Source organism: Mesoplodon mirus, assembly GCF_964341445.2.
Source record: "Mesoplodon mirus genome assembly, chromosome: 6".
Lineage (NCBI taxonomy): Eukaryota > Metazoa > Chordata > Mammalia > Artiodactyla > Ziphiidae > Mesoplodon > Mesoplodon mirus.
In genome coordinates, this window is record NC_138982.1 from 79401693 (window position 1) to 79428233 (window position 26541).

Sequence of the window (26541 nt, forward strand, 5' to 3'; positions counted from 1 at the left end):
GGCACGAACCCGTGTCCCCTGCATCGGCAGGTGGACTCTCAACCACCGCGCTACCAGGGAAGCTTTGAGGCGTTCTTTGAGGGGTGGAAGGAGAAATTAAATTGATCTGATCAATAGGTTTCTCTTCTAAGAGGAAGTAGATATGCACTTGGTGAAACTGAACTGTGTGCAGAGTGGCCCAGTGAGGACCATAATCAAGGGGGTGGGTGCCTGGGGTAGTCTTGAACTCTATGGGAAGGGACTCCAGGCATCAGTGAGAGTCGGCACAAGTTTGAATCACTGCCTATTGCATTACACTCACTAGAAGCCTGTGAAGCCCTTGAAAGCAGAAAGTACAGTCTGTACAAGATGCATTCCCATATTGGAGGGAGGTGGGAAAATCTACCTGGGTACCTGGAACAGTGAAAGGGGGACCTAAAGAAGACTTACTGTGTTCAGTAACTACTTATCAGGCACTCCTGGGGTGCTGGTACTCCTCTGCTAAACTCTGAATGACAATGTAAGGGTGTCACCTACTGTAAAAGCTTCTAGCAACTATCTCTGGGGAAACTCACACTGGTTTTATCACTAACTTGCCATATGATATAGAGCAGATGACCTGGTGGGGAAACCAAACATATAGTTGAAAATTCTGCCAGTTAACAGTCACCATTACGTTATTATTCAGCAGCGCCTCTGGCCTGGAAATGACTTTGCCTTTGGCTTCTTCTGTCTTCCTGACTTAGGGTTGCTTCTCTACAGAGCCTCACAGAGCCTCTTCTCCTGCCCACCCATTCTCTCCACTCACAGAGGGGTCCAAGACCCAGGCTCCCTCTCCCAAAGATTATACAGAATTTTCTTTCCACCCATGTAACTGTTCCCCTCTCACCTGCCAACCGAAAGTGTGGTCTGTGCTCTAAAGGCATCGGCATCCCCAAGGGGATGCAGAATCCCTGGCCCCACTCCAGACCTTCTGAGTCAGAATCTGCATTTTTAACAGACTTCCAGTTTGAGAAGCTGCAATAGAGTATTTCTATCTCTGCCTCCAGAGTGGAACAGAGAGATGACAGAACAAGAAAAATTTGTTTCCATCCATCCTTCTCCAAACCCTCTCTCTTCACCCTGGGGTGGAAATCACTCTGAAGTCCATTCTGAGGGCAACTGAAAGTATTTCACAACTTACTCCATAGTTCCTTGCCAACCACTGGCTTCCATGACATCACTTAGAGCTATGCATGCTAATTGCCTCTCTGATGATGTGGGGAAGATTTAGCTCAAAGTCTGTTTTTTCTAAGTGGCTTCAGGCCTCCCCTGTTATGACCCCAAACCTTATGCCACCCAGCTACAGGACTTGCTGGGCTCCACTGGAGGGTAAGCATCGCGATTCTCTCTCTTTCCTAGCACTTGAGTCATAGAAATGGTCTGGGTCTAGTTATAACTGGTTGCTATGATGATGATAGGAGCTAGGCACTCAAGAATCCATCTAGACACCTCCCTAATCAGCTGGAGACATTTCTTTCAAAGGATACTTGAGGACGTCATCAGCAAGAAACTGTTTGTCTGTCAGACAAAAACTACAGTCTTCTAACTTTGTGAGGTCTCTGACCCCACCTGGGACTTCAGTCTTCCCCAGCTACTACCCCGCATGCATGTCTTATGTATTCTAGGGTCATATCTTCCTCATATTACTATGCTTATCTGTACTCATGGATTTCCCTTCTTTACTAAACTTCCTCCAAAGCTTTACTAGGCCCTATGGAAGCCTCATTCCATTGTAATAAACTCCTCTATGTCTTCAACCTCTTCATCAAATGTTTCCCCCAGGGTTGTGCTTTCATTGAAATCCAGGCCAAAGAATGTCACATGCCTCCAGCCACTGCTTGTTTTATCACACATCAGAGGGACCTTGAGCAACACTCTTCCCCTTTTGAGGTGTTCTCCTCCCTCACTGCTGTTAGCTACTAATCATTTGTCACTACTTCCTTGCTCACTGAAGATTTTTGTCATTAGATGCAAGGTCTTTCTTTCCAATCAATTATTCCTATCAAATTGGGTGACTTTGGCATGGATGAGTTTACCAACACCCTTGCCTCAAAGGTCTTTGATCGTTTCCACTTCAAAGATCTTCATCCACAGGCTATTTCAGCAGCCCCTTTCCCATGACATAATCCTAAACCTTATCACGAAGAACACCTCTGCCCCTAGAATCTCAATGTACCAATCTCTGTCCACAAGATATTTTCCACCAAGGTTTGCTCTTGATTACTCTACCTACATCTGTTCTTCAACTTTATTAAGACCTCAGCTCTGTCCAGTCTAGACCCTATAATGCAGTGCTTTCCAAAAGCACTCTCTTAATAAGTAGCTAGTATGACTGAGAAACTGAATTTTCATCTTATTTAATTTTAACTAATTTAAATTTAAATAGCCACATGTGGCCGGTGGCTGTCATATTGGATAGCACAGTGATAGAATATTTTTTCAATCATTCTCTTGCAAGCAACTTCAATAAACTTGCCCCTTTGTGCAGATTTCATCCCAAGAGCAATCTACTTTTGATCTACATATCTGTTCTTAGGACTGAATGTTTGAGCACTCCTGGAGGAAATTATGCAGTTGATCAGGCTGGTGACATTACAAATTGGTAGTCTCTAGTTCCACTTAACTTGGCCTCTGAGCTGCTCGCCCTGCTCACCACCCTCTCCCGTCCTCACAGCAGTTACTTCAGCAGTACCCTCTGCTACTGCTTTTAGTTTCTCTTTCTCCTATTTTTTTTTAACATTTTTATTGGAGTATAGTTGCTTTACAATGGTGTGTTAGTTTCTGCTGTATAACAAAGTGAGTCAGCTATACATATACATTCATCCCCATATCTCCTCCCTCTTGCGTCTCTCTCCCACCCTCCCTATCCCACCCCTCTAGGTGGTCACAAAGCACAGAGCTGATCTCCCTGTTCTATGCTGATCTCCCTGTGCTATGTGGCTGCTTCCCACTAGCTATCTGTTTTACATTTGGTAGTGTATATATGTCCATGCCACTCTCTCACTTTGTCCCAGCTTACCCTTCCCCCTTCCCGTGTCCTCAAGTCCATTCTCTAGTAGGTCTGCATCTTTATTCCTGTCCTGCCCCTAGGTTCTTCATGACCTTTTTTTTTTTTTTTTTGGATTCCATATTTATGTGTTAGCATACGGTATTTGTGTTTCTCTTTCTGACTCACTTCACTCTGTATGACAGACTCTAGTCAACTCTCTGAAAGAGTAAGTGGAGATTGCTGCCTCCACCCCCAGCCTCTGTCCCCACCTCTCTGCTGAAACTTCCCTGGCAGATGTTGTCAGTGGCTTCCCCCCACTGCCAAACGCAGAACACTTTTCAGACCTCAGATCAAAAGTGTGTTCTAAGTACCGAGTAAGATAAATGAGGATAAATCCACACCTAGATATGTTGTGGTGAAGCTGCTAAACAAAAAGCATAAAATATTTTTTCAAATTTACAAAGAAGAAGTATTGAATTGAATCTTTTCATTCTTTAAAAAAAATGAAGAAAGAATACCTATAAAACAATGACAGTTAGAATGAAAGCTCCTTAGCAACCATAAACCAAAGAAGACAATGGGGCAATAACTTCTGAATGAGTAAAACACACACACATACAAATAAAGCAAATTACAGCATTTCAACCCACTGGACTAATACAATTTCAAGAATTATAAAAATGAAAAGAATTTAGAAACATGAGAAAGTGTATATGAAACAATATTGAATAGAACATATTCAGGGATTTGCCTATGTATTGTGGTCACAACTATATATAACTATTTTTACTCTCTTGTCTATTACACTGTAGTAAGGACCAGAGGAGTGATTTTTTTTTCTATCTTTTTAAAGTGTTTTTTTTTTTTTTGATGTAGACCATTTTTAAAGTCTTTATTGAATTTGTTACAATATTGCTTTCGTTTTATGTTTTGGTTTTTTTGGCTGAGAGGCATGTGGGATCTTAGCTCCCCGACCAGGGATCTAACCCACACCCCCTGCTTTGGAAGGCAAAGTCCCAACCACTGGACCACCAGGGAATTCCCAGAGGAGTGATTTTTAAGTAGTGGAGGGAGTTGACTACTTTTCAATGGAGACATCTATAGGGAGAATGAATGAAAGAAAGTGAAAATGAAACCAAGAATGGGTAAATACTCTTAGAGACTGTTGAAAGAGTTTTCATAATTTTGAGGTCCTGGAACTTGGCCCTATGACTGGCAATGGCTATAAAGGAAGGGCTACAAGTGTTTTTGTTTCTGTAAATCTTAACAGTACCGAGGGGGCCAAAATCCCGAGTTGCATACTCTGGAAATGGTATTAAGATCTCTTACAGAGTAAAAACAAGCCACAGCGCCACAGTCTCTCAAACTCTTGCTCCTTCCCAAAGTAGTCTGTTTGCCATTGGAGCCTCTCTCTTCCCTACAAGTTTCACTCTTGCTCCCAATCAGCCCTCTACTTATCCTATTCAGTGACCATCTTCCAGTAAATTAACTTGTCTGACAGCCCATTCTCTCTGGAACCTACTAAATACTCTACTAAAATGATCCACTACTTCGGAAGTAAGATACTCCCTACTGGGGAGCAAACATCTATTTCAAAGGCCTCTGAGACAGTACCTTAACATAAAGGGGTGACTCCAATAGGAGAACTACTAGGCTCCATGACAATTCTTTGGGAATTTGGGAATTACGTCTTAACTATCTATCTATTCACCTCTGTGATTATAGTGACAACTATCAACAGCAACAGGAAGTGGGAGTCAAAGTAATCATCTAAACATAATCCTCATGCAGCCACCCATGAAGGAACATGCAGAAACCTAGGAGGAAACAGTAGACCTTTACACAAGATAGGAAATGAGGGTTTGAGCCAATTTTATGTAAATCTTAGAGTGAATGAAGACCGCCAACTATACTCCTGGTACATTAACTGAACCAGAGGTATTGTTCAAGAGAAATGAGAAGCCTTAGGACCCAGAAAACCCCCAGACAATAAGAGCAACCATAGAAGGTCAAACTAGGAAGAAACTTCCTCCTGATAACGTGAGCTACTGATTTTCCAAATACCACTCCGACTCCAGCTTTAAGTACCACTGGAGGTGCTGAGACAGCAGCCAACAGAGCTGGACAGTTAGAGGTGCCTTTGCAAGTGGCACTTCAACATTCCTTTAGCTTTATGAATACAAAACACAAATTATAACCTAATTCTGCAGGGCCATGGCTGCCCTCTCGCCCTTTTAGGTTTTAAACTCTCGTCCAACTTTCGCCTCATGGGCCACGGCAGCAACTACAATGTCTGATTTCCATGACTAGGAGAGGACACAAAACATATGGAGGGAAAAGGAGAAACAGAATTATTTCACTGTACTGTTTTATCTCTGCTGTCAGATGAATTATTCAGCCCTGCATTTTTGCTGTGGATTATCTGGGTCAATTGCATCTCCTTTCTCCCTTTGGATTCCTGCCTATGGGCAGGTCACTGCTTGCCAGCCTAGCAAGCAGAGATGTGCCCTGAGAAGAAAGATAAAATTCAAATAGATTCTTTTTCATTCTTTAAAAAAGAATGAAATCTGTTTTATTATTTTTAATCATGTGTTAAGTATTGGCAATGTTATCTTCCAATCAGGTGTCACCATTTTCCTATCCCACTTTAAATTTCTACTGCCAAAAATATAACTACTATTCTCTCACCACCATAAAGCTTAAATGACTTCCATTTGGGGGAGTTATTTTTAAAGTTTCAATATTGATAACTCTCTTTTTAGAATTTAGGAAGTGTCCAAGCAGTTTCAAATGCAAGGCAAGGGCAAAAGTGACACCTGGACTCAGTTTTGATAAGGTTTCTCAGTTTTATTCTCACTTTCCATGTGCAGAGTCAGAAAGTTTGGGGGGGGGTGGTGGTGGTGGTGGTGAATGGTATCTCAATCCAGGCTTTTCTGAAAAACTGTTTCCAGGACATTTTTCTTTCTTCTCTCCCAAGTCATAAGAGCTGGGCTGGTCACTGTATGAGAAGGGCCAGGGCCCAAGCTGTAGGGACAGCTAAGGTGTCAGCTGCTGGGAAGGTGGAGGATGTACCTGGTGGGGAACTTGTGAACTTGGCTAAGGCACAAGCCACATTATCTATCAAAGTTGTTTGAGTCCCCAAGGGACAAATCATAGTATTATGGAGAGTTCCCTAGCAAGAGTTAGGAGGAACAGCATAATGTCAAGGTGAAGTGAAGAGAGGCTGAATCTATACTGCTAGGTGTGAATCCAAGCTCTGCCACTTATTAGCAATGTTGTCTTAGGCAAATTACTTAACCTCTCTGGGTTTAGTTTGCACAGCTGTAAAGTGGGGAATCATAACAAGACCTAAAGCAGAGAGTTATGATGATGTTTAAGTGAGTTAATATTTATAAAATGCTTAGAACAGTACCTGGCACAAAGTAAGCACTACATCTCTGCTTTGTCAAATAAATAAAATAAGAAGTGGGATGGGAAGGGGTTCTTGCTGGATAATGTCCTGCAAAGCTTTGTTTTATCCCCTTTCTCTCTTTCTCTTGTTCACACATAACTTCTACCTCCCCAAGAGCTAGAGTAACAGGTCATATTGGTGCTGGGAGGTGGAAGCTGCTGTTATGACCTAAGTCAGTAAAGTGATCAGTTAGCCCATCTATAGATCAGGCAGCACATCTATAGCACAGACCCAACAAGCTCCAAGGTGCTAAACAGAAAACACATCACAAAAGGCCTGTCCCAGCCAGCATCAATCTGAGGGAGCATCTCTCCCTTGTAGCCTGACTCCTTTTACCCACAGCAGGGACAAGGACAGTGGCCAAGGGCCTGGTGTGTGGCTATCAGAAGGAGGTAAGCTCATGGCCAGGCCAATTAGTCAGGGGCAGCCTGTGTGCTGTTGTAGCCAAACAGCAGGCTGGGCTCCCCCTCCCTGTCTGCCCCACACCAGGACGGGATGCCTTCCCTCTCGTTGCTAAGGGTGGGGAAAACAAGCAGCAGGAAGGGGATGGGCCAGGAGAAACTAAAGGCACCCAGTCACAGGATGGGCGGCAGGAACCTCGGCCAACCCCAGTTTACAGATGAAACTGAAACTCAAAGAGAGCAGTAAACAGGGAAGGTCTGGGTTTTGTGAGGCCTGACACTTCTAAAATTTCCTTTGAGGGGGAAGAGCTCTTTCAGAAAAAGAATACAGAACACAAAACAAAATGCCCATGACCACTACAGTGCCACTCAACATGGGGAGAATGTGATAGAGACAAAAGTCGAAAAGTCGCAGTGGAAAGAGACAGTGGTCTTAAGTTACTGTGGTTGAAATATCTTATTAATGAAAATTTTACTAAGGCTTAAGGCACAGGACCACACTGTTAGGGCTCCTCCTGGGGTCTCGGAGGGGCTTGGAAAGAGCTGTGCAAGTGAGGAGCCCTGAAGCTGAGTCCCTTATCCTGACGGTAAATCAGCTGATACAATTAGCTGAGGGTCACTGAAGCAGGTGGTAGCAGAGCTGGGTTTCTTGATCCTCCCAGTAATCAGTGCCAACTATGATCTATGGGCACGGGCTGGTGGGGAGGCCAGTGGATTGTGGGGGAGAGGCAAGGTAGGGAACGAGAAAAACAATGATCGCTGGTGGAAGGAGACGTTTAGAAGCCTGTCAGCCACTTCCTAAAAGTGTGAGAATGCCAGAGGTGGGAACAGGGGAGCAGAAGGGTTAAGCCTCAGGCCTGTCAGAGTAGGGACCCTCCCCCAGCTCCCTGGGCACCGATGGACAGGCCAGTCTACCCTCCTCTGTGCATCCAGGACCACGGGTGTGAGACGACAGAAGGTGTAGGGCTCCATCTCAGGCTGGGCCCGCCATCAGCTGAGATACTTGTTCTCGATTGTGATACTTCCTTCTTCTCCATGAAAGTCTTTTGCATGTGGTATTGTGAACGCTGAATAGAAAGTGAGTAAAACCCATCAAATCTCAAACCCCAGCTTGTAGGTCAGGTTCATCGGGAGACAGTGGGAGGATTCTAGGACTTTATAAAGCCCAGAGGGTGCTTACCAGACAGCAGGAGGGCCATCACAACGAGAGTGTTTCTCAGTCCCATAGTGCTAAAGTTAAAAAAGAGAAGATAAAGCTTGATTAGAAAATGAAACCAAAAACCAAAATATAACAAGTAGAGTTTGAAATTCACTCAGGCCCATGGGTGCAGCAGAGATCAAACAGTGTGTACACCAAAGCCATTTTCTTTTCCTCCTAACCCCACAGACACGCCCTATTTCCCAGTCCCCCCACCCCATGTTAGGTGGACCATGTGACTGGTTTTTGGCCAATAGAATTGTGGGCAGAAGTGACAGGTGTTACTTCCAGTTACAGCAGCACTAAAGCCTCTCTCTTGCCTCCTTCCCCTGCCTTCTTGGATGCAGAGGATCCAGAGGAGGAGTCCAAGGGCCTAGAAGATGGCAAAGCCTCACTATGAAAGAAGCTGGTTTGCTGGACAAATTAATAAAACAGCTCTTAACACCCCACAGTGATCTATATTGGACTGTGACATGAGCAAAATATAAAGCTTTATTGTGTTAAGCTAATGAAATTTTGGGAGTTGTTTACTGCAGTAGCTAGCATTACTTATCTTGACCAATAAATGGGTATGGCGGGGCAAACAGAAAGTATTTATGTTTAGAAATCAATTTTTCTTTGGCTTCCCTGTGGTTTTCAAACTTTATTGTGCACAAAAATCATCTGGAGGGCATGTCAAAGCAGTTTCCTGGGCCTTGTCCACAGAGATTCTGATTTAGTAGATTGAGTAAAGCCCATGACTAACAAACTCACAGGTGATAGCGATGCTGCTGGTCTAAGGACCCCACTTTGAGAACCACTGTGCTAGAGTGTTCACTTAATCTACATGACGGAGCCAAGGAAAATGACAGGCATTGCTCTATAAACTCCATCCTCTCTTTTTAACTCTCCTGCTCTCTGTCTTTCTTCATTCACCCACTTACCCCAACTTAGACCAAAAAGGCTATAGAGTGGCTTACAGGGAAGCACAGAATAGGAAAGATGACCAACATTACAAACAGGGGAAAAGCAAACCAAATGCAGGAATATAAAATGGAGCCGAGTACAAGGCAAATGCTAAATGCTTACCATAGAACTCTGCCCACTTTGCATGGTGTGGGTCACAAGTTTGGCTTGTAGCTTTTTTAACAGCCAAAGAGAAAAGGTAAACCTAATTGGTGAATTAATTTACAGATCTGTCCATGAGATTAAAACAAACCAATGCTCAGGGGAAACTGTGCAACTATTCCTGATGCAATAGCAGAAATTTCTTTCTTAGGGGTGATTTGTCTAGAAGCCATCCCTGATGACTTTGGGCTAGGCTAGACACCCTTTCTTTCTTTTCCCATAACACCCAGCACACAGCTTTGGGCCAAAAGTGTCTGTTTCTTCCCTTCTGTACTATAACATTTCTTTTTTAATTAAAAAAATTTTAGTAGATCATACCTGCACATGGTACTAAATTTAAAATGTAAAGGTGATAAATAGTGGAAAGCAACTCACTCCCAACCCTGCCCCCTAGCAGTCTGATTTTCCCCCATAGAAATAACTGGAGTGACCACTGATACCTGTTAGCAGTTTCTTGCCTCTACTTGAAGTTATTTTAGGCAAAACGAAATGAAAACTTATACCCATATTTTTTTTCATTTTATTATAAAACACAAATGTTAGCATACTATAATGCAGTTTTGCACACTAACCACTCCCCTGAAGATTTTTCTGTAACCGCACGTACTGAGTATCCTCATTCTAACAGTCGTATATTATTCTGGTGTATTCTATTGGATGGCAATAATTTACTTTACCAGCCCCTATCAATAGACGTTTAGGTTTTTCCAATCTTCTGCTGCAATGAAAAACCTTGATCATATGCCAAATCACATATGTGAGAGTAAGCTATCTTCCTAGAAGCAGAATGCCTTGACCAAAAGGTCAAAAGGTAATTGCAATTTTAATCTTCACAGATACTGAAAAAATTGTTCTCCCCTAAAATTTTATGTTTATGCTCCCAGCAGCAAAACATGAGTGTGCTTAGTTTCATGTAGCTTTTGCCAACAAAGGTTTCTAATTTGCGATCTTTATCAATAGGGAAGGTTAAAATGACATCTCACTGTAATTTTTAAAAAATTTTTGTTGTCATGAATTACACATAAAATTTACCATCTTACTCATTTTTTGAGTGTACAGTGGTATTAAACACATTCACATTGTTGTGTAACTATCACCACCACCCATCTCCAGAACTTCTTTCACCTTGCCAAAATTAAACTCTGTACCCGTTAAGCACTAACTCCACACTCTCCCCCACCCCTCCGTCCCTGGCAACCACCATTCTACCTTCTGTCTCCATGAATCTGACTACTCTAGGGGCCTCATGTAAGTAGAATCAGACAATATTTTTTTTTTGTATCTGGCTTATTTCACTTAGCGTAACGTATTCAAGGTTCAACCACGTTGTAGCATATGTCAGAATTTCCTTCCTTTTTAAAGCTGAATAATATTCCATTGTATATATATATGCACATTTTGTTTATCCATTCAACTGTTGATGGACATCTGAGCTGCTTCCTCCTTTTGGCTGTTGTGAATAATGCTATGATCATGGATGTGCGAATATCTCTTTGAGACCTTGCTTTCATTTCTTTCAGGTATATACTCGAAAGTGGAATGACTGGATCATATGGTAATTCTATTTTTAATTTTGGGGGGAACTTCCATATTGTTTCTCATAGCGGCTGCACCATTTTACATTCTCATTAACCGTGTACAAGAGTTGCAATTCTCCACATCCTTGCCAACACTTGTTATTTTCTGTATTTTTTTCTTTAGTACCCATGCTAATGGGTGTGAGGTGGTTCTCACTGTAATTTTAAAATGAATTTCTTTTATTCTGAGTATGAGCGTCTTTTCAAATGTATGAGAGATAATATTTCCTGTTCGATATCTGTACATTTCTTTTTCCTACTATTAACTTGGGTCTTTGGCCTTTTTTCTTATTGATTTCTAGGAACTCTTTTATATTTAAAAAATTAGTGCTGATTAGTAAACAATTAGAAAATTAGTGCTTTGTGACAGTGAATTGCAAATATATTCAGTTGCTGAAGCACACAGTAGGTGTTCAGTCTATGCATCTCATGCTCTCTCCCAATTTCTCTGCCTTCCTTCCAGTGATTTCAATAGGTTTCAGAACTCAGGCATTATCTGTTGGGCCAGAGCTGACACCACTCAGTGGTAGAGTCTGGAAAAAGAGTTCTCTGTTTTTTTAATTGAAGTATATAGTTGATTTACAACACTGTGTTCATTTCTGGTGTGCAGCCTAGTGATTCAGTTATATATACATACATATATATATATATATATATATATATATTCTTTTTCAGATTATTTTCCATATGGCTTATTACAAGATATTGAATATAGTTCCTTGTGCTATACAGTAGGACCTTGTAGATTATCTATGTCATATATAGTAGTTTGTATCTGCTAATCCCAAACTCCTAATTTATCCCTGTCCCCCTTCCTCCTTTGGTAACCATAAGTTTGTTTCCTATGTTTGTGAGTCTGTTTCTGTTTTGTAAATAAGTTCATTTATATCATTTTTTTTAGATTCCACATGTAAGTGATATCATATGATATTTGTCTTTTCTCTGTCTGACTTACTTCACTTAGTATGATAATCTCTAGGTCCATCCATGTTGCTGCAAATGACATTATTTCATTCTTTTTTATGGCTGAGTAATAGTCCATTGTATATATGTACTACATCTTCTTTATCCATTCATTCATCTGTCAGTGGACATTTAGGTTGCTTCCATGGCTTGGCTATTGTAAATAGTGCTGCAGTGAACACTGAGGTGCATGTATCTTTTTGAATTAGAGTTTTCTCTGGATATATGCCCAAGAGTGGGATTGCTGGGTCATATGGTAAAGGGGTTTTCTGTTTGATTCCTGTGTACTTCCTCATCCTAAATCACCGCCAGCATCCTATTTATCATAGAATCTGAGGACTAGGAACCCTTTGAGTCTGAACTCCCACCTAGTGTAAAAATCTCCCATTGTTTGCAAACCAAATATCAGTATGCTTGACGTAATCAAAGATATTTTTCCCCTGGGTGATGTGTCGAACAGGGACACACAATCAATGCAGGGGACATGGGTTCGAGTCCTGGTCCAGGAGGATCCCACATGCCGTGGAGCAACTAAGCCCATGTGCCACAACTACTGAGCCCACACACCACAACTACTGAAGCCCATGTGCTCTGGGGCCCATGTGCCGCAACTACTGAAGCCCACATGCTTAGAGCCCATGCTCCACAACAAGAGAAGCCACCGCAATGAGAAGCCCACATACCACAACAAAGAGTAGCCCTTGCTCGCCACAACTAGAGAAAGCCCATGCACAGCAACAAAGACCCAATGCAGCCAAAAAAAGAAAAAAGAATGAAATTCTGCCATCTGCAACAATGCGGATAGACCTAGAGGGTATTATGCTCAGTGAAATAAGTCAAACAGAGAAAGACAAATACTCTACGTTATCACTCGTATGTGGAATCTAAAAAATAAAACAAACTAATATATGTAAAAAAACAGAAACAGATGGTTATAGAGAACAAACTAGTGGTTACCAGTGGGGAGAGGGAAGGGGGGAGGGGCAAGAGGGGTAGGGGATTAAAGGGTACAAACTACTATGTATAAAATAAAATGTATATGTATAAATAAGCAACAAGGATATACTGTGCAGCACAGGGAAGTGTAGCCCATCATTTTGTAATAACTTTAAATGGAGTATAACCTATAAAATATTGAATCACTATGTTGTACACCTGAAACTAATATAATGTTGTAAATCAACTATACTTCAATAAAAATAAATAAATAAATAATTTTAAAAATTCAAAAAAAATTATATTTTGTTATAAATTTAATGAATCACCTTTAATTCAAACAATTACATGAAATTGGTATGGCCCTGGGAAATCCTGGACGGATGGTCCCTGTGATTCGTGCAGCAGGGAGGAGCACTGGGTATGAGAAGAAAGTCAACATCGTTTCTGACTTCTCTGTTTGGAAACTCTTTCTTCCCAAGTGAGAAGCGGCCTCTCCTTAACTTCCTCTCATTGATACTGGTGTTATTCTCTCATACTATGCAGAATAAGTCTACCACACTTCTATCTAAGCCCTTCATGGATTTGGGGGGTAGAGATCATGGTTGTTCTCAAAATCCTGGCCCAGCAGTGACATTCCTAGTAAACTTCACTGACATTAATTTGGAGACTGCCCACCATCCTGGCCAACACTTTAGACACTTAGTTTATCAGAGGCCCTATTAAAATGTAGGGCTAAAACACTTGAGATTGACATGATTCTCTCTTATACAGTATAAATGCCCCATGTAAAAAATTTCTCTCACCTCTAGCCATGGAGTGTGCGTGAGGGTGGAGGCTTGACTTAGGAAGCCAGTGTTCTTCAATGTCATCGGCTCTGAAGAAGAGCAGAAATGTCACTGCTTCCTGTGCAATGAACTCTTAACCCCAACTATGAGTCACTGCTTTTTCCAGAGGGCCTGAGAAGTAGACACTCTAGCCTTTGGAGGGAGAGAGCAAAAAGGGGAATGGGAGAGGAAAGAACCTAAGAATTTACAGGGAGGATTCTCTGAGAGGAGATTTCTGTCAGCTATGAGCAGAGTAAAGTCTGTAGGTGTGTGAACTGGTCAAAAACCTAGAATGAGTAGCTTCCATTTAGCTGGAGGTTCACTTCAGAAACCAAAGAAAAGTACCCATCAGACACTACTTTCCCTTGCTTTACATACCTGGCCATCATAGAATGTGAGTGAGAGTCAGCTGAATGACTAAGTATATTATTATGCCCCACAACAAGGTGAGATTATTTCTCCCCGTGTTACAGATGAAGAAATGGAGTTTCAGAGAGGTTAAAGAAAGTTCTGAGTCACCTGGAGGTTGAGATTGAGATTGAGAGGTGGAGATCCGAGGTTGAGATTTAAACCTGCACAGCCTCCTTGCATTCTTTTTAAATTCTTTTGAGGTAACATTGGTTAATAACATTATATAAGGTTCATGTCTACAACATTATATTTCCACTTCTGTATACACTACAGCTTGCTCACCACCAAAAATTTAGTTTCCATCCGTCACTCGCTGTGTTCTTTTTAACACTGGTGTGGTTCCTTTAAAAGTTCCAGCTGGTTTCAGGTGTGCTGTAGGACCCAGTGAAAGGATCCCAGTTCTACCCTCTCAGGACAACAGGGGAGCAGCACATCCCTGGGGCCAAGTGTGATGGTGGCTCCTGGAATCAGAGTGTGACACTCAGGGGGACAGGCTGGGCTGCGGGCAGGAGGGAGCCATAAGTGTTCCTGTGTATCAAGAAAAGTTCTGTCCTGAGCTGCCATTCAGTCCACAAATATTGCTTGAGCACCCACTATGTGCCAGGCGGAGAATGCTTCTCTCCGTTCCAGCCCTAGACAGGTAATCAGTTTCCTGGCCTGGGCTGACCTCCAGATACATGTTACTGTGTTTCAGCTAAGCTTCACCTAGAAGAGCTCAGGGAACTACAGGTATTGGGGCAGAAAAAGGAGAGGATTAAGAAGAGTTCTTTTTCATCTCAGGTCTGCAGGAGGATGTGGGATCTAGTTCAGGCAAAAGGCAGTATGCAGAGGTGTGGTGTAGGGGTGGCCAGCCATGGGGTGGGACAGGGGAGCACAGACATGATGACTCAGGAAGTGAGAGAAGGATTCCAAGGCAGAAGTTGGGGAGCAACAAAAAAATTTCCCTATTTCTCAACTTCGTCTAGAATATTAGTGGTGATCAGGGAACAAGGAAAAATGATGATAGGTTTGCTGGTGTCTAAGGAAGGTTGTTCATTGAGACCGTCTCCTGCCAACATGTAGTGAATTTGCTCAGCATCAGGCTTGTTCTAGAGGTTATGGGGGAGTGTAAAGATGTGCAGGCCTTGGTCCCTGACCCAGCACTAAAAAGAGAAACAGAATGTCCACAAATAGCCACCATTCAAGCTCCAGGCCAGTGTGGAAGGTGGACTCATTTATCTTCTCCTGGCACATACGAGAGTCCTTGTTCCGAGCGAAGCGGGAGACGCCACAACCTCCGTGGAGGGAGGACTAGATAGGCCTCAGCCCAGTGCTCAGGCCCTGGCCCTTTGCCTTCTGCCAGCTCACACTGTGACTGGACAAGCCAGGTGTGCTGGATGGGCACAGCCAGCCGGGTGAGAAGAGAGTGAAGACCAGGAGGAGGACAAGGCTTCCCCAGGGCTTTGGCTGGCCTTGGGGTGACGTGCTGCATGAATCACTTCTCAGGGCACCAGAACCTGAAGCTCTACCTTTAGAGCAGCTATGATAACCTCTGAGGCCCTGGGAGGAATAGGGTAGGCTTATTTCCTTTTTTTACGAAGTTTCTGAACTGCAAAATAAGAAGGTTGCTGGGACTTGACTGTATCTGAATTTTAACTTCTGACAGGGTGTCTCATGATATGCTTGAGAGCAATGGAGAAATATGGGATATACACTCATACAATTATTTGGCTGAAAAGCTGTGCCCTAATGTCGTTCATTCATTTAACAAATATTTAGGGAGCCAGGCCTTGTGCTGGGTGCTGGGAATAGAATGATGAGCAAAACCAGAAAGGACTCCTTTTCATGTGGTTGCTTACAGTTTAGCAGAGGAGCAGGATAATGATCATACAAATAAATGTAAAATTACAGTGATGACAAGTGCTACAGAGGAGAGGTTCATAGTACTTTGAGGGCCCATAATAGGTCTAGTCTAAACTTTGAAGAATGTTGTGATAGATTAAAGATGGACACATAGTCTTTGCTAATCTCCTCTCTTGAGTCTGGGCTGGCCTTAGAGGCTTGTTTGACCAATAGAGTGCACTAGAAGGGATGTTTAGGATTTCTGGGGCTAGGTCAAAAGAAGCCTTGCAGCTTCTGTCTTTCTTGGAATACTCATGTAAGATGTCCCACTACTGAGACCACCATGCTGGAGAGGCCATGTGTAGGTGTTTGGGTCAATAGACCCAGCTGAACCCAGCCTTCCAGCCATCTCTTCCATGCCACCAGACATGTGAATAAAACCTTGAATCATCTAGATCAGAGGTCAGCAAACTGCAGCGTGAAGACCAAATCAGGCTATCACCTATTTTTACAAATAAAGTTTTGTTGGACTACAGCCGTACCCATTTATTTAATTATTATCTATGACTGCTTTTGTACTACAATGGTAGAATTGAGTAGCTGTGACACAGACCATATGGCCTGCAAAGCTGAAAATATTTTCTATGTGGCCTTTTATAGAAAACAAAATACTGACCCTTGCTCTAGATCAGCACTGTCTAACAGAAATATAATGCAAGCCACATATGTAATTTGAAAATATCTAGTAGCTGCATTAAAAAATTCAAAAGAAATAGGTGAAATTAATTTTAATAATATATTTTGTTTAATCCAATATGCCTAATATAATAACCTCAACATGTGATCAGTATAAAAATTATTAATGGATATTTTACATTCTTTTTTCTGTACTAAATCTTCAAAATCTTGTGGGTACTTTATACCTACAACAACTCTCAATTAAGATGAGCTACCTTTCAAGCAGTCAGTAGCTGCATGTGGCTAGTGGCTACTGAATTGGACAGTGTACTTCCAGACTAGCCCATTCATCAGTTTAATACTGCCAAGTGACCTCAATTGATGCCCTGAGGACCAGAAAAATCACTCAGAAGCCTGCCCAAATTTCTGATTCCCACATTGTGAAAGAGTAAGGTATTCATTGTTGTAAGCTGCTAAGTTTGGGGGCAGTTTGTGATGCATCAATAGGTAAACAGAGCAGATTGAATAGGTGCTAAGTAGGTGAAGGGTTGGGGGGGGTGACTTGGAAGGATGCTATGCAAAGGGAATAGCATGTGCAAAGGCACTGAGGGCACATGAGAGTAGGTCAATGTGGAGAGAGCAGTGGAGGACAAGATTGGAGAGGTCGGCAAGGGTCAGACCATGCTCATTTTATGGGTCAGTTAAGGATTTTGGTCTTTATTCTGAGAGCAACATCAACAGCAGAGGAGTGACATAATCAGGTTTGCATTTTGAAGATGACTGGCTGCTGTGTAGCAAATGGATAGTAGGGAAGCCAGGGCAGAGGCCAGAAAACCAATCAGTTGGCTACTCTAGTTGTTTAAGTGAAAGAAGATGGCCTGTGGTTGTGGTGGCAAAAGTAGATAGAAGTTTATAGGTTCAAGCAGGATTATAGCCAACAGGACATGGTGATGGGTTAAATATGGGGAATGAGGACAAGGTATTGATTGATTCATTCACTCAACAACTGAGTGCCAGGAACCATTCTTGTTTAATAGACTGATACCATGGTGGATGCTGTGGGGCTGTTTTTTTACTTTTTCACTTTCACATATTTAGTAAAACTATGAATGAAAGCACAGAAATCATACTTCTGCTTTCAAATGTGCAGATGTGCATAAAAATGTGCACAAGAATGAGCCAGGTAGCTACTGGTCATTTGGTAAGCTGAATTAATATTTATAAAGCCTGAAAAGAAAGGGTGATACTAGCATGCTGAATCTCAGGGTACACATGAAGATCTGCACTTAAGTGAAGTAGTTAAGTAGACAATAGAGAAGTAGCTTATCCATAGTAGAGGTAAAAATCATATAAGCGTTCGCATGACAAGGCTAACCAAAAGTTAATTCACTCTTAGTGTAGAATGTGGTAAATGTGCTCTGTGCTAATCAGACCACATCACTTGTGGTATCACGGTCGGTTATACTTGAATGACAATGACAAATTAGAGTTTATCAAGGGATTCACCAGGGAATAGTGAAAGTATGTCAAATGAGGAACAGTTAAAAGGCCTGGGATTAACTAACTTAAAGAAGAGAAGCCTACAAGTACCTGATGGCCCTCTGCAAATATTTAATGGCCCTCCCACAGGAAGACACATGCACTGTTGTTAAAGGGCCAGTAGTTCCAATAATTGGAAGTTGCAGGGAGCCAGAGCTCAGCTTCAGATAATGAAGGACTTTGAATAGAGTGGTACAACCAAGGACTGGACTTTCTTGTGAGGTAATGAGCTCCTCATCACCAGACTTGCTCAAGCAAAAGTGGAGTAATAATGCAGAGAGACATTTTAAGAGAGATGCTTGAATTGGGTGGGTGGTTGAACTTCATAACTTTTAAGTTTACCTTGAAGCTTCTCATTCCATTCCCAGGAGGGAGGAAAAATAAGGGAGAAAACCTGGACACACCACCTTTCCCTGCCCCCACCCAATTCCATTCCTCTTATTTTTATTTATTTATGTATTTATTTTGCAGTACGCGGGCCTCTCACTGTTGTGGCCTCTCCCGTTGTGGAGCACAGGCTCCGGACGCGCACGCTCAGCGGCCATGGCTCACGGGCCCAGCCGCTCCGCGGCATGTGGGATCTTCCCAGACTGGGGCACGAACCCGTGTCCTCTGCATCGGCAGGCGGACTCTCAACCACTGCACCACCAGGGAAGCCCCCTCTTATTTTTAGCATAGTATATGGTAGGGTGCATTTAGAGGATCCCAGGGTCTGTGGAGGGTCTGCTGAGCTGACATGTGGTCTAAGGCTTCAGAAGAGGTGGAGAACAGCAAGCACTCCTATAGTCCAGAAGGGTGGGGTGAAGATGGTGATAACTGACCTGGGACTTAAAAGTAGGTCAGATTTGGTCTCCGATCTGTCCTCTGGTGACAGGAACAGAGTAAGCTAGGGGTGTTAGTGCTTGCTGGAGAGAGTCAAGTTCTGTTAGAGCAGATGAGGCTTCTACCCAGTGCTCCACCTAAGCCCACTCATTCTGATACTCCCACTCCAGAGACTTGTCAGCCTAGGCCACTGCGTAACAGAATCTTTCTAGGAGAATTTCTGTCTTCCTTTCATATTAGCAATTGTTGACTGTTCAGAACTCGATGTGGTGGCTATCTGCCTCTGTCCTTGAAAGCCTTTGCAAGCTGCCAACAATTCTTCCCAGGACAGCCCTTCAAACAGATTCCTGAAGAAGTACCATCCTAGGCATGCAGTTAATGTGTCTCAAAAAACTGCTGCCTCGGGCTTCCCTGGTGGCGCAGTGGTTGAGAGTCCGCCTGCCGATGCGGGGGACACGGGTTCGTGCCCCAGTCCGGGAAGATCCCACATGCCGCGGAGCGGCTAGGCCCGTGAGCCATGGCCGCTGGGCCTGCGCATCCGGACCCTGTGCTCCGCAACGGGAGAGGCCAGAGCAGTGAGAGGTCCACGTAATGCAAAAAATAAAACAAAAAACAAAAAAAACCTGCTGCCTCCTGATGAACCACTTTTAAATGTTTGATTGAGTTTAACTGGATAAATATTTTATCCATATTCTTGAGGTGCACGCACATGTATAAGAACAGAGGCAGAACCCTGTGTTCAATGTTTCTTACTAGTATAAAAGTCTTTGGCAACTTCCTAAGCCACAATCAAATATAGTAATATTATGACACCTGGAAATATGGGAAGGACCATGGTCTTTTTATAGGACAGTAAGAAAATCAGGCTGGACTGGAAGAGAGGTTGATGGTTGACTCTGGACAAATAATGGGAAATGAGTTTCTGTAAGCAGCGTAGGATAGCTTAACAAGGCCTAGAAAGTCAGATAAAGAGTTTATATTTGATTTGATAGAAAATTGGGAGTTTGGGATTAATAGTGTAGGAGCAAAAAAATTATGTAATGAAAATTTAAAGAAAATAATCCTGTCAGTGGCCTGAGGAAGGAGGCAAGGGCTGATATCAGGGTGATCAAGAAAGACAATGTTAAAGGCTTGTAGACCTTGAGATGAAGAGGCTGAACCAGCTTAGGGGCAGCAGGCATGACATGAAAGAATATGGGCATGAGTGATGCCTTGATGAAAACGTGAACACTTCCTGGTGTCTGGTGGACATGGGAGGTGATTGGTATGGATACATGTCACCCATCCTGAGCTCTGCTTTCCCTGAGCTTCCCCACCAGCCACATCTCCTAGCTTAGGCTGGATCATATGTCTGAGTTGGTTTCCAGTCTCTTCTTGGAGCAAATCCCTTTGGGCCCTCATTGGCAGAGAAGTTTCTTACCTAACACTGCCTTCCTTTCATTAGCTGTCCTTTTCCTCACCCATTTGGGAGCACAGTGTTTCCACACAGATATGAGGGGAGCAGTATCAAAGATGCCTAGGTACAAAGAAGAAATGTCTAGGCAGATTCATAAGGAGCAGGGGGATGCTTTTCTTCACTCCCCAATATTGTAGGTAACTAAAGTCTTAAAATTGAGTCCATTCCCCTCACTTACCCAGAAGAAGGAGCGTAACATGGCAATAGTAATTAGCTTTTCCAGTCTCCCAACAGCAAGTTTGTGTATGAGACAGATGCCCAGTTTTCCTAGTCGTATCTAGAATTGGACCTTTCTGAGTCAAGAAGCACTGCTTTTTCAAATTATCAATTGTTTTGGAAACCACTTTTCCCCTTTTGCCAAAAAATTCCTATGGGTAAGTATCACGCAAAGTTTTACAAGTTCCTCTCTTTGAGTCTGTAAACATCCAATCAGGAGCTCTGCCTGCCATGAATAAGACCCACAGAACTTACCAAAAGGCAGCCATGACAATTCTGGCAACCTAAGGGAGCCCCTTCCTGTTCTCTCAGAACCAGAATCATGGTCAAAAAGAGAAAACCAAAGTTTCAAGGGCACAATCTGAGGGATGTTCCCTTCTCCCCATTCCATGTACTAACCCTACCCTGGTGCTTGGAATTCCCAAATTACTCATTCCTTGGGTAAAGGCATTTTTTGAAAGCCCCTGTTAAAATGCAAATGCTATCTGGAAAGGAGAAATGTCTTTTGTTTTTAGCTATTAAGAGTTAAGTTTGGGCTTCCCTGGTGGCAGAGTGGTTAAGAATCCACCTGCCAATGCAGGGGACACGGGTTCGAGCCCTGGTCTGGCAAGATCCCACATTCCATGGAGCAACTAAGCCTGTGCACCACAACTACTGAAGCCCGTACGCCTAGAGCCTGTGTTCCGCAACAAGAGAAGCCACTGCAATGAGAAGCCCACACACCGCAACGAAGAGTAGCCCCTGCTCATCGCAACTAGAGAAAAGCCTGCATGCAGCAATGAAGACCCATCGTAGCCAAAAAACAAATAAATTAATTAATTAAAAACGAGAAAAAAGTTAAGTTCAAGTTAATTTATCTAAATAGGAAATGGAACTCGGAAAGAAATCATATTCATGAAAGGAGGGAGAAGAACAGGGAATGGGACCTTTCCCATCTTGATGGGGAGACAGAAAGTGCTGGATACTTTTCTTCTTCTACATATATTCAAAATGGTGTCTCTCTCCCAAACCTCAGCCTAAGTATACTCTGATGTGCAGCTCAGAAGATCTCTATATCAGATTTGAGATAAGGATAAGGGTCTAATAAAGGGTTATATGCTCAGCCTAGAGCCCTATCCATCCTTCCTGGCCATGAAAGGTGAAGTGTCCCCACTTGCTTGGACTCTGAATGACTCCAGGAAACTCCCCACCACCTCCTCGCTTGTTTAGACATGTTTGCTCTAGTTCTGTGTCTTCACAGCTTCAATCTCCTGGCCCAGAGACCCCTAAACTCAACTCCCACCTCTATCTGATTTTTTTTAAATAAATTTATTTATTTGTTTGTTTATTTTTGGCTGCATTGGGTCTTCGTTGCTGTGCGCAGGCTTTCTCTAGTTTCAGAGAGCGGGGGCTACTCTTCGTTGCGGTGTGCGGGCCTCTCATTGCAGTGGCTTCTCTTGTTATGGGGCACGGGCTCTAAGGCACAGGCTCAGTAGTTGTGGCTCACGGGGTCTAGAGCGCAGGGTCATTAGTTGTGGCACATGTGCTTAGTTGCTCCACGGCACGTGGGATCTTCCCGGACCAGAGCTTGAACCCGTGTCGGCAGATTCTCAGCCACTGTGCCACCAGGGAAGCCCATCTAATTTTTGAAGCATGGTATCTGAACCTTGATTTTTCTCCTAAGGAATCTAGCTTGGCTCACCCTTTCACCTTTCATGTTCTCTCCCCTCCCACCCTAGCCTCAATTTCATGAAATCCAGTCCTCACCTCCACCAGGAGGGGACATCTGTTACCTGGGATATCAGAGGAACCAAAATATCAAGCTCAAAGGCATAGTTATTGAACAGTGAGCACAATCACAAAGAACCATTTCTTCTCTTCAAAGCACTGTTGCTATATGGTCATTTTTTAGTGTGACTATTTAATTAGCACTGTTTTCCCACTTGGTTAGAAGCTTCAGGAGGACAAGGACCATGTCTTTTATGCTCCCTGTTAGAAACCCGGTACCTAGGATGTAGGAAGCATTCAATAAATGTATTTAGAACACACAAATGAGCAGAGATTTGAAAAAGCTTCCATTATAAACAGGATAGCTCATGTAAATAGAGTTAGTGGTATCTGTAGCAGCAAACAGAAGATATAATAATAAAACTGTGAACTTGTGCACATAATTAAATTGACTTATTTTAGTCCAGAGCCTGAGCCCCAAGATTGAGGTTGGGAGGAACAGGTCAACTCCTCAGTTATTACAATTTGAGAGGAGTGGGAAGTTCCCTTGGCCAAAAATTATTTTCACCTGTCTCTCCAGAGCCTTAAATAACTATTAGTGGAGGCGCTATTTTAAGCCTATTTGCAAATGCAAATATGTTCATGGTATACAGAACATGATAAACCACTGCCTGGGCTCTCTTTTGACCTAGGACTATTTCTTTCCAAATAAGCTATTGGTCTCTGGTGCCAAAAGGGGCCAATATTGGGATGGGGCACTTGGATGGGAGGAAGAAATGGGCAAAGATTTCTGGACAGGAGAAGGGAAAGGCCAAACAAGAAAGCAGAGGCCATTTCAGAGGGTGTAAGTTTTGTCCCCGTCCTCTGGACTTTCTGCTGGCACAAGGGGCTCAGTCAGGGCTAGCATACTTGGACAGTTTCTCCTGGAGCAGAGCTGCCTGTAGCCCCCAGCACTCCAAGGCCAAGAGCGGCTGCCAGTTGTTTGGTAAGTGGTGCCCTCTATTTCCTGCCTGTCATGTCTCTTAGCTCACCAAAGCAGACAAAGGGATCTGACTGAAAGAGACACGTTTTGATAATGTCCCACCTCCGACGTAGCCAGTCTGAGAATCAAGCCTGATGGTCAAAGGTTTTAAGCACGTACCCCTCACCCCTTCTTACCCACTCCCTTGTTGGCTGTCAGCCCCACCTCTGAACATCTGCCCCAGATGCAGCTTGATCCCGTACCATGCTCTCCCAGGCATACAAGCTTCATAAGAACATACCTGTCACAAATGCCCATCCACTGCAGCTCCCAGAGACCAGAGGCATAAGCCCAGTGGCATTCCCGAGGAACACAGAAGCAAGGTATTAAGAATAAACGAAGAGGAGCCTTTGTGAGCTCCCCATACCTCCTAATACTCCTAGTAGAGAGAGAATGTCAGGGCTGAGGCTAGATCTCAAATGCAGAAAGGGGAACTGACCAGAGAGAAATAACACCACAGACAGTGGCAGTGTTCTCGCTGGTTCCAGATAACTTCTGCTGACAGGTGGGCATTTCCACTGATGAGAATGACTACAAATGCACTCCTGAGAGCGAGTGACTGTAAAGCCCTGAGGAAACCCCCTAAAGACAGCCCCACCACAAACATGGCAAAGACACCTTCTCTGACAGATTACAGAGGTCTACAGGTAAAGAGTCAGCTCAGTTCAGCAAATGTTTTACTGGGCAGCCATGTGCCAGATACTGTGTCTGGCTCGGCCAGGTTGCAGGAGACAGTCCTCAACGAGAGAGAGCAGAGAGTCCTGGTGTTTCACCTGTCACCTTCCCCACAAAATCATTCATTGAGTACCACTCCATGGATCCTGCGAGAACCCAGTGAGCCTACACAGCCCCTATTTTCACATTACCCTAATCTAATCCAAATTGTCGTAGCCTAGAATGTTTGTTACCTTGGTTTGCTATTCCTGGAAGTGGATGGTACTCTTGAGTCTGGGGAAAAGTCACAAGAAGAAGTACGAAGGTATGTGAATTCCAAGTGGATTTTTCCAACTCCAGTGCTTAGGCAGAAATAGGCCTCACATATATAATCCTGCCCCAAACGCATAGCTTCTTTTTCTGACCCGATCAGACCCTACAGTGCCCTCTGCTCAATTTTGGGAGCAATTATGTGCCTCTGAGTCTGCAGCTCAGGAGAGAGGCAGCTCCCTCTGAGCATGCCTCCCCGCCTCTTGGAGGCTAGCTGTGCCTGCGAGGCTGGAGAAATTAAGAGTGACAAAGTGAAAACTGCTTGATGTTGTCTGGGTGGAGGAGGTCCAACCAAGCAAGGACGTGTGGTGCAGGGGAAGTAGTGCGGGTTTGGAACTGGTGGTCAGCCCAAGGGCAAATCCTGGCTTGAGCCACTGGACCCTGGGCAAGTTATTGAACGCCTCCCAGTCTCAGTCTTCTCATCTATGAATTGTGACTAGTAATAGCTTCCTTGCTGCGTTGTTGTGAAAAACAAATGAGGTCTTGCATGTAAATCACCCAACACAGAGCAAGCTCTGCACTATTTAGCCTTCATTACTACTTTCCTATCTTCTTTTTGGACTTTCCAATTCTCACTTTGACTTTTCCACAAAGATCTTCCTTCTATCACTGGAAAGGTGATGATCATTCTTCCCCACTACTTCCCCTCAGCCACTCTGTGTGCATACCTTGGAAACGTCATCCTTTACTCGAATAGGCCCCACCTGGGGTTTTCCTCTGGATTTTACAATCATATAGTTTTTAATTTGAAAGGGTCCATTTGGTTTCCTTATTGTAACACATGAAATTACCCCACCTATCAGAGCACAGGGAACTAATTCACATTCAACTTACTCTTCAAATTTTCTTCTCGTCCTTGTACTCAGCAGTCAAAATATAAGATTGACTAAATTGGAAAGTCCTGCTATCAAAATATTTGGAATAGTGTTTCCCAAACTTCAGTCATTCTAGGTACTAGTACCACTTCATACCCATGTAAAATCTGTACTATTCTTTGTACAATATTTTTCTCTTAACTTACTTTAAGTAAATTTATTTTAAAAGGAATCCTTATGTCAATACTAAAAATTTTAAAAAGCAGTATCATTTGCCATAAATAAAGGATGAATAAAAATAACACGCCACACTGGACTTTGGAATCACAGAGACCTGTGTTCAAACCCCAGCTCCAATAGTTAATAAATGTGTGTTCTTGGGGAAGTTACTTAACTTCTCTGAGCCTTAGTTTCCTCACAGAAGTAATACTAAGTATCTTATAAGCTTGTTGTGAGAGTCAAATAGGATGACATATATACATATATATACATGATACCTAGCACAGATTCTGGCAGGTAGTAGGTCCTTTTTTAAAATAGGTTTTTTGTTTTTGTTTTCTTTTTTCCATATCCCTTCTTTCATACACTTATTTTAGTTCTTGCTTAGAGCAGCCTCCTCCAAAGCTGTAACATAGAAGTGCAGGGAGATGAGACAGGCAGCAGAAGTAAAAGATGAGACAGTGTCATGGAATTCTCCTACTCTATGACTTAATTTGAGTTGCAGGGTTGTTTAAGGGACCTCAGAAGTCATTCCAGTCTCTCACTCAAGTAACGACCCCCCTCGATATCATCTCTGATAGATGGATGTCCAGTCTTTGCTTTTTCACTAATATTAGAAAACTCACTACCTGATAAGACAGTTATAAGACAAAGGTCTTCTTCAGAGAAAGACAAATACCATACTATATCGCTCATATGTGGAATCTAATTTTTAAAAACGATATAAATGAACTTATTTACAAAACAGAAACAGACTCACAGACATCAAAAACAAACTTATGGTTACCAAAGGGGAAACATGGGGGGGAGGAATAAATTGGGAACTTGGGATTAACATACACACACTACTATATATAAAATAGCTAACCAAGAAGGACCTAATGTATAGCACAGAAACTCTACTCAATATTCTGTAATAACCTATATGGGAAAAGAATCTGAAAAAGAATGAATGTATGTATATGTATAACTGAATCGCTGTGCTGTACACCTGAAACTAACAAAACATTGTAAATCAACTATCCTCCAATAAAATTAATTTAAAAAAAAGACAAAGATCTTCTTTATAATAATCCCAAATCTCTCACTCCTTACTCCTCACCCCCATAAGTACCATCTAGTTGTCCTTGACATGTTTTCTACAACTACCAGAATATATGTATGCGTGTGTCTATATCTATATCTGTATCTATATCTATCTAGATATAAATTCCTCCAAATAGTCAAAAGCAGATCTTATAAATTTCCTTAATAGTCTCTTCTCTCAACTAAATATGGTCAGTGTCCTCAACTGTTCGTCATATGATTTGGTCTCTAGAACCCTAATCAACTTGGTGGCTCTCGCACTGGCACCCATCTCCCTGAGTTTGTCAACTGTCTCT

The 26541-nt window shown here is 42.8% G+C and overlaps 1 protein-coding gene across 1 annotated transcript in view; it reads right to left on the bottom strand.

The window, feature by feature from the left end:
* Positions 1 to 23399, bottom strand: part of CD86 (CD86 molecule) — a gene marked incomplete at both ends in the record, with an annotated part of 40355 nt that extends 16956 nt beyond the window's left edge. Inside the window, 2 exons of the mRNA XM_082624782.1 lie at positions 8043 to 8092; positions 23383 to 23399. Of these exons, the coding sequence (XP_082480908.1) occupies positions 8043 to 8092; positions 23383 to 23399 (67 nt within the window). The remainder of the gene's footprint in view (positions 1 to 8042; positions 8093 to 23382) is intronic.
* Between the last annotated feature and the right edge of the window lie 3142 nt (positions 23400 to 26541).